Source organism: Pseudopipra pipra, chromosome 16, assembly GCF_036250125.1.
Source record: "Pseudopipra pipra isolate bDixPip1 chromosome 16, bDixPip1.hap1, whole genome shotgun sequence".
NCBI lineage: Eukaryota > Metazoa > Chordata > Aves > Passeriformes > Pipridae > Pseudopipra > Pseudopipra pipra.
The window spans coordinates 4,413,267-4,434,153 of NC_087564.1; the positions used below are offsets into that span (position 1 = coordinate 4,413,267).

Genomic DNA, 20,887 nt, shown 5'->3' on the forward strand with positions numbered 1-20,887 from the left:
GTGGCTGCATATACAGCCCAATAAAAGAAGGGTGAGATATATGGGAATTTGTGATCATCACAGAATCACTAAATGACTGAATTTCAGGGGGGCTGAGGTTGGAAGGAACCTCTGGAGGACTTGTTGTCCATCCCCTGGTGCTTGAGCAGCCTGTCCAAGACAGTGTCCAACCAGCTTTTGAATATCTCCAGGAATGGGAGGTATTGGGCCCCTGTGCCAGTGCTCGGTCACCCTCATGGGGAAAAAGCTTAGACAAAAAGATAAAACTGTTTCCGTGCTTTGGCATCACAATTTTGCTCAGAAAGGTATAAGTTAATGGCATATAATGGTTTCAATATACATAGAAACCAACAGTGCATCATTTATTAGTACAGGAGAAGAGTTGAAACAAAGGAAGGCAGAGAAAAAGAGTAATTCCATATGTACTGAAAATAATTACAGAGAAAAGTAAGTGTGAAGTCAGTATATGCAAGTCATTATTGAAATAATGGATCAATTAGGTCTGAAAACAACTTTAAACTAAGTATAACAAAATGGAAAGTTTTGTTTGAATAAATTGTCTTCCTATAATTTAACATAAGAATAAGCACATTAAATAGGTTGCTTTTTGGTGAAATATTCAATGTACCTTTTTCGAGTGCATTTGGTTATGTTGGTGATTTGGTGTGGAAAAAACTAAAAATCTGGTTTTTTACATATATGAGACTGAAATAGTTAAAAACATTTCTAGAAATATTGGCACGTTTAAAAAGTTTCACCAAATCGATGTGAAATTTGGTGCTAATTTGGATTGGAAGAGAAACTTAATGCAGTAGTGTTGTGTAAAGGGATTCAATTACAGTGTGCAGTGTTTTGTAAGTAACTGTCTTGCATAAAAAAGTTAATTAATCAGGGCTGTGTCGATTTCCTTGTGCCATGTCAATTAGCAGCAAGGTAATTAATCACTAATCGCCCAGCGTGCAGCTAACTAAGGGACAATCCAGGAGCCATTTGTTGTTATTTTTTTTCCAAATTAATGGCACACAGAGCCATGAAGAAACACATCTTGCCTTTCATAATATTTTTATCGACAGTTTTGCATGTTGTAATAGACTGCAGCAACAAGCAGCTGTAGTTCAATGGAATATGAATATTAAAGAAACAAATGAGAGCAGATTTATAGGCCATTGCTTTTCTGTTATGTCAGTTTTGAGATTACACTGAGCAAATGAACAGTGAAAAATTACTCTTCCATGTGGAGAATGGTGATTAGACTTGTACATTAATTAGAGATTTTTGTTTTCCTTTTTAATGCATTTCAAATGAGTGTCCCCTATAAGTAAGGGTTTCTCCAAAATACGGATTTATTCATTCCTAAACAACAGTGTATAATACTGACATATATTTTGCTCCAATAGTAAGGAAATAATTGTTCTATAATTTTAAGTATATTTCAAAAAATAAATAGATAAATAAAAATAAAAACAAGTGACCAGTTGTAACTGGTTTTGATATATATGGCAGGTTTCCTTTGAATTCAGTTAATTCACAACTAGATCCCAGGGAAAATCCTCTCATAAAAGTGACAGGTGAAGAACTGTATGTTCAGCCTGCTAATTTCAAACACTGAACTTTCTGAAGGTGGGGTTTTTTTACTCTGAAATTTTAACTCTGTATGTGCGTGTATATAAATATATATATGATTTAAATGCCTTTTTATGTTAAAATCCATAGTAACACAGCTTACATTTTGCTTGCAGTGTACTTTGGTCTGTGTATTTAAATGCACACATCCTCTTTAACACAGTGTTTATAATTCTTTTAAAGAATGCCACTTAATAATACTTATTACTATTACAGTGAAGGGAAAACACAGCATACATTGGGCTAAACTGCTGATTCTCTTCCTGAAATCTCAGATAACATCATATAGATTATTCTGCTTAGCTTTTCTCAGCGTGTTACCCATTATATCTCTTTGGTTTTAATTTATTGTTTTTCCTCGACAGGGGTCCTCCTGAACTCTGGGAATAATGTAAATGTGTCTCCCTGCCTTTGTAGCAGTTAAACTGTGCTGCAGTAAATTAGCTATAAACTGGTGCAAACATGATGTAACATTAAAATTCTTCACCATAAAGCATTTGCAGACTCTTGATGGGAGATGACCTGCTAGTTTGTGCAAAGGAGGAGAGATGAGGAGTGATGAGAGGTAGATTTGTTCATCCATTTTGATGGCACACCTTTCTGGGGGCATATGGCACTCTCATACAAATTCCAACCACAGCACAAATGGGAAGAATAATTGCCCATTAAAATGGCTGTATATTTTTATGGCTTTGATACAAAATCTGCCCCCTGTTGTTTTTTGCATCTGCTGCTCTTTCATCTATCCCAGAGCTTTAAAACTTTAATACACAGTGTATAACCCTTAAGTATTTTTTGCCAGGTTATATCCCTCTTTTTGGGAGCTCGAGCTCTGTCATTGTTCCTCTAGTCTTTGTTTTCCCAGGCCTATGGTGAGATGTGGTGCCTAGAAAGTGCACCTCCCTGTCATATTCATTTAATACAAAATTAGTAAAACAAAAGCTTCTATTACGTCTTCTGGGACAAATTAAGATTTGATTAAATTTCATCTGTGAACACAAAGATTAAGTTTGTCTTCCTAATGCTCATATTTGCTTTTTGTATAAAATTGTTAGTTACCTAAATTTTACTGATATACTAACAAGAATCCTTTTAATTCCAGAGGCTTTTTGATTTGCTTAAATGTTGTGATTTGCTGACCTGATTTCATGTTTGAGATCTAAGCTGAAGTTCAATGGAGGAGGTGTCCTGACAATGTTTCCAAGTTTACAAAGTTTAGGAAGAGAGAACCCAATATTCATTGTAATAATACATTTTAAAATTTTATCCTTTCAAGTATAAAAATAGAACAAATAAGTTTAAAGAAGAAATCTCACCAGCATAATGTTCCTTAAAAAAATCATTTAGGCTGTAGAAGAAGATGATTTGTATGCTTTTGGATAATTATATGAAGCAAAGCCAAGCACTTCCACAGCATATTGCTTATACTCTAATTTTTTAATTTGAAAAAATAAAAGTGCAGTTCAACTGTAGGAACTGAATTTCTGTGGTTGCTCTTGTAGTCTCATTCATATTTGAATAGCTGAATGAATAATTATAGAACTGAGGGGCTATTAGATGAAATTATAAGTTGTCTCTATGGCTTGATATTTGACCACATGCTGTCCTTAGAAAAGTCTTTTTTTGTTTTAACCTCATGTTATCACCTCATATCATCAATGTGTATTTGGAGAAATCTGCCTTTTGTGTGTCACAGATCAGAAGGATTCCAGTCATCAAATTACTTTGATGATTTTAAGCCACTTTTGCTTAGAAGTGGGCTCAGATGCTTCCCTGCTGAGAGTCAAACACATTTTCACCCCCATTATAATAGCATTTTCACTGACTGAGTTGCAGCACTTTGGCACTCAGGCACTAAGGAAGGTTGACCTACAAACTGTAAGTCATTAAAATCTTTCCCCCTCCTGGCTAGTATATTCATTACTTTTGGGACTGGTTAATAGCATTTAATGCTTCCTGATGGGACAACTCTTTTCATAAAACTGTTTTTATGAAGTCCATTCTTCAGTTGTGTTCTAATGGTGCCACTTCTGCTGGTTATTTTGGGGTGAGGATATTAAAAAGTTGGTAGCAAGATAAATTCTGTGGTTACTACGTATTCCTGACCATCTGATTTCTCAGCTGGCCTGAACTAGCACAATGTTTTTGCTCTGAGCTGAAATCTAGGGTGACAAAACTTGTTGCTTATTTTACCTCTGATCTTAATCTTTAATGTTACTGCCTGGAAATAAAAGGCATGTTTTCAGATACTCTGATTTTCAGATGGACCCAAATCAATTTTTTGGGATGGATATAATTCTGTTGGGCTTAAACTCAACTGTTAGACCTCACTTGATAATAAGACCTTGCAATACTACTCTTAGTCCTGTGTTTCTCTTGTTTAGTTTCCATCCCATCTGTTCCTCTTCCTGACAGAACTGCAAATCCCTGCTCTGCCTTCAACTAGTTGCTTCTACAAGCTTTTTTAGTGCTTTGCTTTACTTTAGACATTTTATGTTCCATGACTTTGTTGGAAGGAAACAATGCAATGCAAGCACAGCAAAAAAATAGGGTTACTTCAGGCTTTTCATTCTAACACCTCTTTGGGTTGCAGATCCTTTGAAAATGGTGGAAATCACTGTCCTGTCTTAGCATCTCCCAGGAATGCTGAGCCACCCTTCCAGGGTTTGGATTTGATAGGCACTTGGGGGCTAAGTGACTTTTCCTGTTGGCTCTGTTTCTTGCTTTTTCTCCTCTTTCATAAGATAAAGCCTTCTTTCTCATAAAAATGTAATTTTATATATATAATATATATCTTATTTTTGGCTCATTCATTGATAGGGCATTCTGCTTTTCCAGTGACATTTCTTTGTAGAAAGCATTCACTGCCAAAGATTTGAGGTCATTGGCCCTTCCTATAGTTCTTTCCAAGGTGTGACCATGACGAATACAGAGCTAGATTGAAAGGTAGAATTCAAAGGATAAAAAATGCTCACGGAGCACATTAAGAGCTCACACTTTCACAGAGGTGTATCCCCAGTGGCTCTTGCATTTAAATATGACCATTTAAATGTGTTGTGTGCATCACCTATTGTAAACCACTTAAGGAATTCTCACTCAGAAACACATTCTCTAAGGGACTGAAGTGAGCAAGGCACCACGTGGTCCAGCCCTCATGTTTTCCTCATGCATTGCTAATTTTCATCTATAAGATTTTATTTATTAGACCCCTTCACCTTTTATTTGTTTGGTTGTATAGGCAGAGAGTCCACTCTATCAAAGGAACCACAGCACAGACTTGTAGATCTTTCTGCTGTAATTATGTCTTCAGTCCACTGAAAACTACCTTTTACATTTTTCTATGTATATTGTCTTAATTTTTACACAGGACTGTATACATGGAAAGGAAAAGGACAAAAGTTACATAGTTTCAGCAGTAGGTCATAATTCTAGAACTCCTATATTTGTACTGTTCAATATTCAGTGTTATTGAATATGCAAAAGTGCTTACAGCATTTAAATCTATATGATATATATTTGGTTTTTTCTCAAAAGAATGCTTTCTATTATTTAACACTTCTTAAATGCTGTTGCTTGCAAAGTTATCAACATTATATTGAGTTCTGCAAGTTCATCTTGCTGATTTTGACGCACATTCTTATTACAGAAAGGAATAAAAATATGGCATTTGCACTTTTTAAGACAGTTCTAATTTATTTGTATTGCTGTAAGGTTGGTTTATGCTGTATCACAGGCAAGTAAATCTTTGCAGAACTTACTGTATAATCTTTTTGTCAGTGAGAAGGACCTTGCAAAGCCCCACAGCAGTAAGGCAATAGTGGAAAGTCACCACAATTACAATATTTGCCTTCACATGTTCAGTCAGCAAGGCCTACAGGTTGTGAATTTTTCATTTCCTTTTTCAAATTTAAGGCTTCTTTTAAAATTTATTACCTAAACAGATGAAAGACCAAGGAGGTTTGAAATAATTGTTTTTCAGATTTGAAAACCACAGTGTTTTATACATCATTATTTCTGTTTGCTTGCTCCTTATTAGGGCTTTGATAAGAAATGTTTATTTGTTTTATCTCTTTATTTATAAACTGAAAAAAAAAATCAGCATAGTGAAGCACAACTGATGCAACCTGAGTGCCACAGAGCTGGATTTGATTTTTTTCTGTCTCACTGATTAATTCATTCAAGAAATACCTGTTCTAACATTGAGAAGCAATATATGTACACAGGAGAAATGAAATAATGAAGTCTGGTTAAAAAAAAGGCAGAGAAAGAAAAGTGTAAAGTTTGTTTGGTTGCTGGGTTGGATTTTTGTTTCTTTTTATAATTAAAAGTTTATTAAGAGAGCAGTTTTACAGACATTTTACAGAAAAAAAACCAAACCTCTAAGTAATACTGTATTACTCTTCAATTTCTGATTAAAATATTTTAAGTCTCACATGGAATAGTAATTAATGTTTACACTTAGTTGCAATGACAATATAAAAATGCCTGGGTTAATTTCTTTATTTGCTTAAATTGCTTCTATTTGGTGTGAGTATTATCTGGATTCAGACAGATATTTCTAAACTATGCAACTCTTGCCTTTGAAGGAATGAAAGGTACTGTTATGAATGTGGTACAACCCCAAAAAAAAAACCAGAAAAGAGAGAGAAAACTCTTTTTTTCCATGGTTACACAGTTAAGACCCAGTTAATAATCAGCTCTTGAACAAAAGCAAAGCTCTGTTCAGTTGCCAAAATCACTGGATAATGTAGATGACTCGAGGTCACCTAAATGTCTAATGTCTCACCCTCACTCAAAACAGGGCTGACTTTGGAAGGCAGATCCAATACTATGATGCAAATATCTCTGACCTTATAAGTTGGAGCCTGAACTTGGACCTCAGGAGTCTCCTGGCTGAACCAGCCAACATTCTTTTTAATGCTGTGCTCTAAGAAACTGAGAGCCACCTCTGATAACTGCGTCCAAATTCCCTGTTTGTCCTGTTTACATACAAAGATTTTCCGTGTAAAGACGATCTAAAAGACTAATAATTCACTTATTTGGTGACTCCCTCGTCCAGTTACAGGTAATAAGCATAAACATGCTGCTTGTTTCAGAACACTGGACCTGAATGTTGCCCGTTAATCCCTGTTTTTTCCCCCCCTACAGTGCCAGGATTTCCCTACCCTGCCGCGACCGCAGCTGCCGCTTACAGAGGTGCCCACCTACGAGGCCGAGGTCGCACGGTGTACAACACGTTTCGTGCAGCAGCTCCCCCTCCTCCTATTCCAGCCTACGGCGGGTAAGGAGCTCAGTTTTCCACGCCTTTAGCATGGAGCTCAGTTTTCCACACCTTCCAGCATGGGTTTCACAAGGCTACACACTTTTATTTTTGTTTTTTTTTTTGGCCGTGGCTCACCGCCGACACCAGGCCCGGGCTGCACCTTGCCCAGGGTGTTGAAAAATGACTGTAATTTGTACTGCCATGGTTGGTGGCCTCGAGCATTTCAGATGTCACATGTTGTTATGTAAATGCTCTCAGAAACGGGGAACGCTTTGGAACGGAGGAATCGTTTCGGCTAAAAGATGTGTTTTTGATGATTGCAAACATCTGGTTATTAAGGAGGTTGGATCAAGTTAATTCCTTTTTCTTCAAATCATCTACTGAACGTTGTCTCTGGACCTTAGTGCTGTATTTATTTTATTTTTTTTATTGCAGTTTTCTTAGTTTTTCCAATTGCCATCTTTGCCATGATAGAAATCTGGGATGCTTCTCTCAGGACCATGGTTTTGGAGTATGTTTGCTTAAATAATGCCTTAAGATTTCCCTGTCAGTGACCTGCATTTACCAAAACCAACCAGTAAACTAAGGAACAAAGAGGAATTCATAGTAGTAATTTCTAGAAACTTAATAATCTTTATTTCAGAAGATGATTGGGGTTTTAAGTATATTTTTGAGGGAAAGAAAGAAGAAATAAACTCTCCTATAGCTCTGCAAATGCTGACACAGAAAGACTTCGTATGCTGCGTGTGATGTTTAAAAACCCTAAAAACATTGATAAAAGATTTTCAGCTGTTAAGAAATTGGGAAACCTGCAAAATCAGAAAACTTACCGGATCCCAGGCCAGAGTAGCATTTTGTCCTGAAAATTTGAGGTAGATTTGCTGCCACGTCTCTGTAGAGCAGCCAGATCTTCCTGAGAAGGGGTCAGGAAGGGCTGGCACAGGCAGCAAGGGAAAGTGATCTCGATCTCTGCCCACACTCAAATCCCATTCAGGAGCTCATCTGTTCCCACAGGGAATATCCTCTTGTACAGGAGCTGGCAGCAGAGCCTCCTCTTCTCCTGCTCCATTCCTTAGGCAAGTTTGCTAAATCTCATCAGTCAGCCTTCAGGCTGAGTTTTCAGGGATATTTAAGACAGGCAGTTTCACCATTCCATCAATTCTGGCAGTTATTATGTCAGACAAATTAGATGTTCTGAAAATGAATATACAAATGATGCCACAAAATCAGTTTATTTTGTAAAAGTGTGCTCTGTTGTTTTATGTAAGTTTTTCGTAAGCAAAATAATATTAATTTAATAAGCAAAACAGTATTGCCACTACTGCAGGAAGGCACTGTGGTTTCTGAGTTACCTTCAGGCAAGGATGATGTCCCACCAAGGTTATCTTACTGTTGCACAGACTCTCATTTAGAGTTAATCAAGGTATTGGACATGGCAATGATGGGAGCAAGTTTAGAGTGTCCAACATTCAGATTTCAGTCAGAATGTCTCAGCTACCAAGTGGATACTGCATATAAAGAAAGTGGATTCTCGGTCTCTAGCTCATTTAAAAATAAATTCTTAAATTTGAACATAGAATGCAATATGTAGTGAGATGGCAACGTGGGTCATTGCCAATGCCATTAATCATGATGTCAGTAGTCATGATTAACACCTTAGTTTAATGTGAAGTCATAAAGTTATATAAGAAAATACCTACCAATATTGGATAGTACTTTTTTGGTTAGTATTTGCAAAATGAGTAAATACTTTCTGACTAGTAAGTAACTTAAATTTGCCCTAATTTAAGAGGCCACGTGGGTGCTCTCTGTGTATATATGTATGTGGGGTAGCTTTTTTTTACCAGATTTTTGTGGTTCAGTTAGTACAGTGACTCAGCAGAAAGAATTACATTTCCAAGTGCCATACATGTATATCCTCATGTAACTGTGCTGCTCGTTTTCAGCATCTTTAGGCAGTAAGTTAGATGTGCAAGTGCTGAGAAGTCCTGTGAGCCAATACAGCAGTGGTGCCCTGCAGTCGGGTTCAGCAGTGTTCCAGCTGAGCTGGTTTCCAAGGGGTCAGCTCAGCACTCTTCCATCCTTCTGCAGGGTGGTTTCATAGTCAGGGTGGATGAATCTCATTTCCTTCATGGCCTGTCCTTAAAGCTTCAGAGTGAGCCACGTGTTGCATGGCTCAGGAGTCACATCTTCTCACTGCCCTGAGGGCTCCCAGCTGTCTGAGATGGACCCTTGGTAACCCAGGGCCCACCTTCCCAGTCTAAAATAGTTTGACTCTGCCAAAGTTTTCAATTACTAAGCCCTGTCCTAATTCAGGTAGGTTGGAGCTCAGATATTAGTGAGGCTTAATTTTCTCCATCCACCTCTGGGTTATAATAAAGCCCTGCTTTCTGATGCACAACACAAATTGCCCACTTCCATAATTAATGGATCAGTGCAGGAATAATGCATATCTCTGTTACACTGATCCACAGCTGGATTAATAAAGCTTCATTCTGACATAATTTCTCTGGCTTAATGTGTTAGATCTTGTGCTATAACTTCACTGATGCAGTTTGGAATTGCTTTGTGATACTTTGTTCTGTGCTCACCCATTATGTAATCTGACCTATTAAAGAAGCAAAAAAAGGAATTTTCATCAGCAAAAATCCTTAATCAATGAAAATAAATTATAAGAATGTGGTTTGCAGTCACAATGGGAGTAGGAGTTGAGAAGAATTACAGAGATAATAAAGAGATCACAAGGAATGAATCAACTCAGAGAAGGAAGCAAACAACTTGGAATATCATTTGTTGATAAGAAAAATGGAAAAGGCTTTAAATGCTGTTTTGCAATTAATTTAGTAAGAATTTCTCATTTTTCACCCAAAGAAGGAGCCCAGCCTTACAGCCAAGCAAATAGTTTCACACTTAAGTATTTTCAATCATTAGAAAAACCCCACACATTTTCTATAATGACAGATATAATTTTAATTATAAATTTACATTGAATTCCACCAACATTTAGTTAGAAAAATATTACTTTTCTTTTAGAAAAAGAACTTAATTGTAAAATATAAATCTGAAGTTTGAAATTACCTCTTTTATTTTATTTGATTAACCTTAGGAAGCTTATTACTGAGTAATACCTGATCTGAAACAATCTCCTTCACACTTCCTTGTTTATATTACATTGTTTTGGAACTGAAGCCGAATTATTTTGCTTTGAAGTTGAAAATCAGGTGTAAAGCTGAGAGCATGTGTTCCTTAGACTGACACAGTGATCTCTGGTGTTTCTCTGAGCAGCTCTGCCCCCCAGGTCCCTGCTCTCTAACAGGTTCCTTCTACTCAGTCTCCCTGGAATCTGTAGTTGTTCTTCTTCACTGGTGTCCTGTTCAGTACTGACTGTGACCTTTTCTTAGAAGCTGTTTATTGACCAAGTTAGGAAAGGCAAGGAGTCCCAGGCTCAAAGGAAATCTAGATTTTGTGGTCTTAAGGCAAAACAAGTTCGTGTGGTTCCTACTGAAAGCTCTGCTGTGCCTCCCACTTACTGGGGAACAGAAGACATGGGATTCTTTGCTAGGTCTGAGGAAAATTGTTGAGTATAACCATATTTAAGGCCATTGTTTTCTTATAAATCAGAGAACAGCACACATGCTTTAAAATGTGTCATTTAAAAATGAAATTACTGCTCATGAGATGAATAACTTTATCTCAATAATTAATGGATCCTTTACTTACGAGTGAGGCATTTCACTAATTCCTTGAGATAGCATCTTGTTTATCAGCTCATGGAAAATACTTCCATTTTAGCACCTGTGGCATCCTCTCTAATGCCTTGTCACACTAGAATGTGCAGTTTAGTCATAGCTGCGAATGTATAATTCATTTATGTCCCATCAAACCTCACTGACACTGAAATGAGGGAGTAAAACTTTGTGTAAGAATACTGAGTGCTAAAATTTAGAGTGTGGAGGTCTACACTGCAGGGAGAGCTCAGCCTTGACACTGCAGGAGAGGGGAAACAAGGGCTAGTGAGGTTCTGTATGACATGAGTGGAGAACAGCAGTCAGAGCCTGTCCCTACAGGAGGATGTTGTCTTGGCTAGGAAAGGTACTCCTGGGGCAGATTTTGGATTTTTTTTTTTCTCTTTGGCAAACTGTTGAAAGCAGGCTAACTGATTTTAATACCTGTAACTTTTTTTAGCAACTAGAATGTCAGCATTCCTTGAAAATCATTCACCAAACAGGAAAACAAGGTGAATATGAAACTCCACCTTTGATTTACTGTCAAGAAAACCCAGAGCCACTGTATGTCTGGTAGTAGAGCAGATAGAAGTATTAGTAAAACTTCTGTTCCAGCATGATTTGTTTAAAGTTCTTCACAAGTTTAGTGTGTGATGACTTTGTGTTCTGTGTCCCCTCTGCTCCTTTCAGTTCTGCTGAAGCTAACAGAGCTTTCAGTCCATACCTCCACTTCTGGTGTCTCTCCTGGGAAAACAGGAGACAGGAGAAGTAACAGAGACTATTCAGAAATTGTTCCCCTTGCTAAAGTAAATGTTTTCAAGTGCTACAGTCTAGCTGATTCAAAATGAAAGAAAAAACAGCTTTATTTTCCAACACTTATTCTGAATTTAAGAAAGAAGGATGATTAGTATACACTACTACATCTCCTGTGGTAGTTATGGGTTTTTTCCAATATATTTCTTTAGGCTCACAGAAACTTCTTCTTACTTTGGACTCTGTATTTTGTGTATTTGTGCAATTGTTAAAACAAAAAATGTTTTTTGCCAGTGCACAGTGATTTATGTCTGCCAGCTTTGTTCTCTGCAGCAATGCCCTCAGTTAATTTTCCAAAGCAGATAATGTAACTTGTTCGTGGCAGAAAATGTTCAAACTGAAAGTACAAGAACCTGGAATTATAGAACATTCTAAAAAGTTGAAACTGCCTCATACAAGAGCTTCAGTTTTCTGTTTACAGCAGTGAAAATGGTGCCATTACAGTGTTGAAAGGTGCTACATTAATTATCAGTGTTTGGTTTAAATAAGGCTGCAGTTGCATCTCTTCTATCATTTGTTTCATGAAGGCTTCATGTGAATGGTTTCATAGAAAAGGTGATTTCCAGAGCAGGAGCTGGATAATGTGTAGGACAGTGAAGGTGACCCTAACAGCAATTAAAAAAACAGAACCTCTGTTTTTTATTTATGATGGAGAAGTGATGGTGAACTGCAGACATGATTCCTATTGCAAGGAATGAAATGATGGTTGTAATGCCCCTTTGTTGCCCTGAATCCATCACTCCAAGGCTCTGACTGTGCCTTAGGTTGTCCATGTCACCCTGTGCAGGACGTGTGTGTGGCTGAGGGCCACAGATACTCAACTGCCATGAAGTTACTCAACTAAGGTTTGTGCAGTCCAGAACTGTTGTTTTATGTCATTGATAGATTATTCAACCCAATCCTTTTGAAAGATGAGGATAGAAAATTATAATGAAGACAGATGTAGTCCTCCCAGGATATTATAAAGGCAGAATCTAAAGAGTTGGTCTTAATATAGTTACAAAAAATGATTATAAGATACAGAGACTTAAATAAAGGAGGTAAACCCATGAAAGTCAGATATATAATACCTGCTGAGGAAACAGGTTCATATTTATAGAAAAATAATTTCAGGAAATTATTGCCACATATGATGTTATTTAGATGCACATTTTCTTATTAAATCAAGACTTCTCAATTCTCTGAATTTTCCTTAGCACAATAAAATTATAAAAAACAACTGAATAGATGCCCTGAATTTGTTGGGTTTTTTTTAATGCCCCCGGGTAGCACATTAACACATCATCTATTCCTGGGTGAAGTAATTCAGATTTCAGTAATGTGGTTATTTGAAGACCCTGTGTTGGTTTATAAGGAGCATGATTTATCTGTCTGCCAAGACAATTCTTTTTAATATAAAGTGTAAAAGGAGCTGTGGTAAGAGGGGTCCCTGTGTGATGCCTTCAATCTCTTCCCATGCTTAAGACATATCATCTGTTTTCTGCCTACAGCTTCAGAGAGAGGAAAAGGGGAGATAAGCCAAGCAAATTACCCTTTGGAAAATTATATACTGAAGTTCTTGGTGTTTTACACTTTGTCCCTTGGGTGAAGGGTGCTGTTAGAAAACACAGTTGACTCCACTGGCAAGATTCAGTCATAGGAGTCAATGAGTGACAAGGACAGTGAATAGAGGAAATATTCTCTGAAAAATCTATGAAAGTGTGAAGAATTACTTTTCTTCAAACTTCAGGAGAAGCAGAAGGGGTTTTATTTAACATCACTATCATAATACAAGACCAAAGGGAGGAAATAAGATAAAACCAGCTGATATTTTTTTGTAGTGCAAGTCCTGTTTGGGACTGTTATACTCAGTTGCCTGATTCCATCATTTCATCTTAATATTGGCCATGTTAATGATGGAATTACACATATATATCTCATTTTAGAGATAGGTACATTTTTTCAGCATAGTATTTATGAAGTGTTTGTATTTTTAGAGTTCAAAATAAGCTTCTGTCTGTGCATGACTGAGAGTTATATGTAAAAGGAAGACTGAGGTGGATGAAGGAACCTGTCCAGGGTTACAACCAGCTGCACTTAGTAATGAAAAATTTATCAGCCCCTATTCATCTTCCCTGTATATCCACAGATCACCACGAGGAGGAAGAAAAAAAGGTCCCCTTTCTGACACATAGTCTCTCATTATGCATTATTTTCTGAGTAGCAATGTTTAATAGTAATTGAGAGTAGCATGTTTTAATGTCCTGTGGTAGGTTGACCTTGGCTGGCTGCCAGACCCTCACCCAGCTGTGCCCCCCTTCCCCAGAGTACAGGGAGAGGAACTCAAATGGAAAAGCTCTTGGGTTGAAGGTAAAGGCAGGGACATGGCTCACAAATTAACATCATGGGCAAAACAGACTTGAAAAATGAATATAATTTAGTGCCTTTTGAAGTGCAGTTGGATGGTTAGAAACAGAGACAGAACCTAAACTACCTTCTCCCAATTCCTCCACTGTTTCCCAGCAGGAGTGGACAGGGATGTGAGGAACTGAGGGTTGTGGTTGAGGGATCTTCCTCTTCAGCAAACTTAGTATAATTTTTATATCATCTCATAAAAGTCCTTCCATGTTGTTCATGATTGTGTGCTCTTACCTCACAGCCATGTGGAAAGTTTTATTTCTTACTTGCAAACAGGTATAAGAAAACCATGGAATGTTTCAAAATAATCAGAATATCAAACCAAAATGAAGGTGCAATGCAATGTAAACAACAAGCTCCTTGAAAACTGCCAGTGTAGACCGGGTTTTGTCTATTTTGTTCTGCAGACATAATAAATAGAAAAATACACGGGTAAAGGTCTGACCTCACTGAAACAAATGGCAGACGCTCTGATTTAAGTGGAGCTGAGTTTTCACACATTATTATTCCACAGCAAACTTTTATCATCAGTGTGGTTTTATCCATGTCGCTTGTGTGCATGTATGCATATTTATGATTTTCTCAAGTGATTCTGACTTAGACACATATCAGCTCAGCCCTGTGGGTTTTGGTCATTGACCTCAATAGATCACTTATATTTCTGACATGAAAATTCTTGTTGGAATTGCAAAACAGCTCAGACTAGCAACTTGGTAATAACTATTATTCCTAGATAATAGTATTCCCAAATTGAAAATACTGTTGCAAAAAAACCCCTATTGTGTGCTCTCATATTTAGCTCTTGAAACAGCTTGGGTTGATTCTGATAGTGGAAATACCCATTTGAAGTTGCAGAACTGCCAAATGAATGTAAAATTGCAGGAATTACATAATGTGTGTAATTGGTAGGCCACTGTTATGTAGTTCCAGTTTTATTTAGTGTAATCATTTAAACTGTCTTTGTCATACTGTGTCATTTATCCTGAAGGGTTTAGAATCTGAAATTTGCACTACATGCACTGATGATTTATCTTAGCTGAAATACCACAGTCTCTTGGTGAACTGTTAACAGCAATATAATAATACCAACATTTTTTGAGGTAGGAAGTAGTAATGTATCCAACCAAAACTGCAGGGGAGCTCAGAACCATTGGCATGTTCACTTTGATTTTCATTTTGAAATGATCAAGTAAGGAAAGTTAATATTTTTTTTCATAAGAATAACACCATGACATTCTCAACAGACCTGTTGTCACTATGGGAAATGTGCATCAAGCCAACAATGCAGTACCTATGGATTCTCTCACCTCTGTGTGCATTGAGGTATTGAGATTTGACCCAGTGCACAGAATATCAACAGCATAATTATTTCACCCACTCCTCTCAACATAGAAACTTACGCTGTGTTTTGTTTTCCATCTAAGTAATGACAATTACCTCTTTATTTCAGAGGGTTGGCATAATTGCAGGACAAGGAAGTAGCACTTCAAGAGTTAGCTTTTTGTCAATGTATTGAGACTGATTGTAGGATTGGCCCACTGAAAATTTTTATAGAAAAAAAAAAAAAGCAAGGAAAAGCCCCTCAACCTTATCACAAGTTTTTTCCAATCCTGCCATGCTTTGTCTCCCTTTGACCAAGCATTTGGCCCTCTCTATAAGTGGATGTATTTGGTACAGTTTCACCTCTGATAATTACCACCAACCTCCTTAACCAATGTGAAGAGTGCCTTCCTTCCCCCTTCCCTCTGTTCTTGTGACAAGACTAACCTCAGCTGTGCAGGGGTTGGTGGCATTTGCATGTGGAAATGCACTAATATGGATGTTTTTCTTTGTGTGTGCATCCTTGCAGTGTTGTATACCAGGATGGATTTTATGGTGCAGACATTTATGTAAGTATTCATTGATGTGCATGCTGTCCTTGTACATTACCAGAGTCATTCTTTTTACAAGTTTGCTGCCTAGCTTGACTCTGTTTTGTCTATTTACCATCCCTTGCCTGTCAGAAAGAATTGAGAAGAATATCTCTCACATTGGAAGACCTTTCTGTTCATTACATCTATCATTGTTCAGTGGAGCTGAATTAACTCTTCAATCAAATGCTGAACGAATGCAAAAAGATGTGAAAAATGTGTGTGTGTGTGTGTGTGTGTGTGTGGAGGGGTGTCTCCCTTCATAATTGAAGTTCAAAAAAAAAAAACCAAAGCAAAGCAGAAACATTCTTTTGCAAATCCCCAAAAGCTCTTTTGAAAAAAAAAAATCAAGGCAAGCTGAATATTATTAATACTTGAACTATGAAAATACTTCACGGAGAGATATAAATTTCCCAAATCCAGCCAACATTGGGTATCTGTAGGTGCTGGGGTGATAGTAGAGCTTAATAATGACATAGTAAGTTTTAAGATATGGCTGTGTATTGTCTGTAATCTGAGTAGACTTCCAGCTGCACTTTGAAAAATCCACTTATTTCAGTTTAAAGGAAACAGGTAGAGACTGCTCATGATATAAGTGGATTATTTGTTAGGAAAGATTTTTAGCCCCGTGTCCATCATTATCTACTCACCTAATTGTTCACCAATTTCTTTTAAATGATATTTTTGCAAGTTTCATATCAAGTTTTTCGAGTTTCTCACCTTGTTTCTTCTTGCCAAGTTTTTACCTTGAATGTGTACAAAGAGGCTACTTATGTCTGAGTATGCAAGAGGTCTGAGGTGGTTGAGGCTGAATTTCACTCTTCTAAAATAATTAATTCTCATACCTTATGTGTAGACGTAAAATATTTTACTGAGACTAATTAATCTTTTACATTTGTTATTATATTAATAATAACAAATGATTTAGATTCATTATTTATATTAATAAAGCAATCTGGCCCTAAGTTACAGGTATCATTTTGTTTCACCAGACAAGTTGCTCTAACCAACTTGTACTGTCTCTGTTGAGATATGACAAGACAGATGAGTTGAAATTCATACATATATTAAAAATTAAATAGGTAATGCTAGAAAACATCCCTTGTGCTCATTATCAGCAGTCTTCTAGAACTATTTCCAAGGGACGGGATTTTTTGTTTAATAAGTTTTATATAAAGAAGGACAACAATTTGAGTTTATGTACGAAGTAGGTTTGTTTTTTCTGATGGAGGTGGAAAGGTTGGTATTTCTCTGAAAATTCATTTGTGCAGATTAAAAACATTAAATTAGCAAGAGTTAAAATTGTCTCCAATATGTGCTTAGTGATGGTGTCAGTGACATATTGTTTCCAACACAAGAATCAGCCGCTGGCCAAAGCCTTGCTCAGGTGGAGTGTGCTGCTCTAATCCCACCTAACCACCTTGCTGCTCAGTTTTTGAGCTCTATGAGATACATGGAACAGTGTGGAACTTCCTGAAGTGTGGGTTCCAGTTCTCATGTTCCTTCAAACTGTCAAAAGAATGTGACATCCACTTTGCTCAGTTTACCAACCCAAAAGGGCAACAGGACATCTTTCTCTGGATGGCTCAGGGTGGCAGAATAGGTGGGAACTAAATGTTAGTGGAACAGTCTGTAGGTTTGGAACCCACTGCTGCTGAAAGCCAGGAATAGCTCTTTTGGGGACTGACAATATTATTTTTAGGTGGCCTCACAGCCTCTCACAGACTGTAACATTTTGTTTCCAAATGGAAAGTGATTCCAATGAGGAAGATACCAAAGAAATGACTAATTTCTAGTGTAGCCTCAGTTTTGTTGTCTGCAATAGTTGTGTGCATTAGAAAATAGAATAACTATTGGTGGTTCATCATATGTTATATGTTTGAAAATGCAGAACTATGCTTTGGTTTTCACTCAGTTACAGCCTCATATTTCTGATGGCATATCTCAGTTTGCTTAATGGAACAGAATGTTTACCTTTACAGCATTTGACAGAATTAAAACACTCTTCTGGAGATTTTTTAAATTTTTTGCAGTATACAAACATTCTTATTTCATAATGAATTTTTCTTTACATTTTTGCTGTCTTGCATATAAAACATTTGCAGGGGAGGGAGAGACAGATAGAAAGAACTGGCATAAATCAAGTGAAACCTTACAATTCACAGAGTATTAGTTCTTAGTGTAGTAGTTTGCAGCAGACTGAGTTATTTATTAAATCCCAATTGTTTATGGCATAGTTCTACTCAGCTTTTCATTTTAAGTGCAAAGCTGAAGCTTTGTGAAAGGAAAAATGCTCTATGAATAAAAAAACATTTAAACAATATAGGGTTTAACAGTAGATTGGGGAGAAAAGAACCTTAAAAATACCACAGAAAGCAAAACAAAAGGCACACAGTACTGAAAAGCCAGATCAAAAATATGCATTAATGAGTATATCAAAGTGGGTTTCATCCTGCTCTGATTACATTGAGTACCAACAGCAATATTGCATAACTAGCTATCAGCATAGCCTTTGGTGGTTCAGCTTAGGGGAAAGGAAGGAAGGAAGACACAAAAAGATACTGGTTGGGTAAAAACTGGATAGTGAACCAAGAACAGCAAATGTCTAGAGTTGCTTAATACTAACCAGTAGAACAGAAGAGAATAAGAATATAAAAATAAGTGGAAAGTACAGTCTAAAGTGAAAAATCAACAGCCATGATTCTAGATGTAATATAATATATTCTGTATTTCATATAATTCTATATGGAATGTAATAATGCTTCTGAAATAGCTGAGCTATTGAATTCCCTTTTTAAATGTGCCTTTGAGTAGGAAAAATAAAGGAGATTATTAGGAAGTAAGGAAGACCTTTTAAAATTAAGTATTGATTCACTAAGAGAAAAAGTCATTAAAAGAGAATTAAAGTTGCCTGCCAGCAAATATAGAAGTTCTTAGATGAAGATTGGCACCTGTGAAAATAAGAAAATACGCTCCACAAAATCAAGCAAAAATAGTAACAGACTCAGAAATATTCAGTTAGAATAATAGCTCTGCACTTTTGCTCTGCTTTATCTTAAATCTGTTATTTTTCTTTTTTTACCATTGTCATAAAGAATGTTTCCAGAGCATGTCATTCTTCAGTCCACACCTAAAATGTGGGAAGGCTCAGAAACACGAGAACCTTCCAAGCCTTGTCCCCACCAGCTGCAGAAGCCCCTGGGTGGGGATCTGGTTTAACCACGTCCCTTGGTCGGGCTCACTGTTCACTGCAAGATTTTCCAACCTGCTCTCAGGGTTGGAATCAGTATCCTGACCTGTGATACTGCAGCTGGCAAAAGTCCACGACAAAATACTCATACAGAGGTTTAAGATTATTTTTTTTTTTTCTGTGTGAGCTGCTGAGCAAGAATAAGGCAGATCAGGGACAAGACTACCAATAGCTGCTGCCACCACCTTTACCTCAAAACTAGGCTGGTGTTGAGGGTGGAGCAATCGCTTGATTCCCAAGGGAAAAGCAGATATAATTACCTGAGCAACATTCCCTTGACCTCAGGTAGAAGTCCATCAGGCTCCCTGGAAGGCCCTGTTCTGATGTGAAAAGCAAGGATCTGCTGATAGCACTGAAATTTTTCTTTCAAGTACCAAAGATTTGTTGTGTTTTGCAAATGGAACTCACAGAACCAGAACGAGAAGTGGAGAAATGACTTTTCCAAGGGCAAAAGAGTCTCCCGGGAGCAGTGAGTTGTTCCTTCCAGTTCTCTATGTGCTGGAACACTCCTTGATACCTTTTAAAAAGTTTGGATATCTAGTGATGAAATGTCTTTTCATCTCTCATCTTTATTTGTGATATAAACAGTACAAATGCCAGACCAGTGCTGGTGATTGTATTTGGATGGAATTAATGCAGCTGGTGTCTGCTTGGATACATTACCAAGAGGTAGCAAATACCTCTGGGAACATGATATAGAAATACCACAAATGTTTGCCACAGCCCTGCTCCAAAATTTGAGCCAGCACAAAGAGCTGGTGGATTGTTTCTCTTTAATTCTTCCAAAGTTTTACTCCATGAGCAGAACAAATTTTTTTTTTTAAACCTTAACACCATATGAGTGGAAGAAAAGGAAAGGGCAACTTCTGTATTCTGCAGTGCTGCGTATAATTCATGTAATTTTTAATATCATTCCTCTGTTTGTTGCTAATAAGGCAGGCATAATTCTCAGTACTAGAGAAGGTTTGGAACCTTGATTAATTTATGTTCACAAAATGCTTTGAGATCCTTGAGTGAAAGGAAGTATTGGAAATAAAAACTGAGGAAAATTAAATCTCAAAATTCATATAAAATTTTAAAAATGTTCGTAACAGGAAAAAAGAACCAAAAATATCAATCATTTAGAGTCAGTTTGAACATATACAATCAACATTCAGTACATCTTAGATCAGACAAAAAAATGATTTAGTTGTATTAGGAGGAGGTGCACACATGTATACGAGGTTTTATAACCTACACATGTCTGTTTGTATAACTTGTTTTTGTGGAAATGACTCTTACTGCAGATACACAGACACTATTTAAAAATTCAGTTGCATTTAATTTTCTGTTCATTTTATCGAATCCTACCTAAAATGTGGGTGATTTCTTTCTAAACTTGATTAAGATTTCTCTGTAACAATTGGCTCCTGCTCTTTGATGGATCCCACTGTTCTTTTCCTGTTTGCCCGAGCCACAGACATATATAAAACAAGGAGAGGAAAATTACAATGAGTTGCTCTGGGGAATTTGCCTAAATTCCTTCCCTGCATCTTTCTTTCCATCCTTCTTCCCTCACTCATTCAAATCATCCCATTTCTGTTTCTTTATAGAGCAGGATTGCAAGAGCCTGTGTTTGGCAATAAGTTACCACAGGTATGACACAGTGACTGATGGAAAAGCCTCGTTGTGCTGAATGCAGACTCTTGTAAAATCATAGTAATACTCAAATAATTATGTTGAGAAAATGGATTCTGTGTGTATAAATTACAAAAATAGTCCACCAGTTGCATTTATTCACAGAGTGTGATTTGTGTAGTGTAGTGAAACTATTCTTATTTTTTAAAACTACTTAAGCTGTTGTAACACTGTTTTATCATTGCTTTGGAAGTAGCAAATATGGGAGCACAGATGAGACAGACATTTT

General features: G+C 37.0%; 1 protein-coding gene across 45 annotated transcripts in view; it reads left to right on the forward strand.

The window, feature by feature from the left end:
* RBFOX1 (RNA binding fox-1 homolog 1) overlaps window positions 1-20,887 on the forward strand; it is a 1,150,020-nt gene that overhangs the window by 1,093,251 nt on the left and 35,882 nt on the right. For 41 of the 45 annotated variants that reach the window (XM_064672743.1, XM_064672746.1, XM_064672737.1 and 38 more), the window contains 2 exons: window positions 6,772-6,904; window positions 15,671-15,710. In XM_064672743.1, the coding sequence (XP_064528813.1) occupies window positions 6,772-6,904; window positions 15,671-15,710 (173 nt within the window). The remainder of the gene's footprint in view (window positions 1-6,771; window positions 6,905-15,670; window positions 15,711-20,887) is intronic. The other 4 variants (XM_064672735.1, XM_064672739.1, XM_064672742.1 and 1 more) reach the window with 1 other exon arrangement.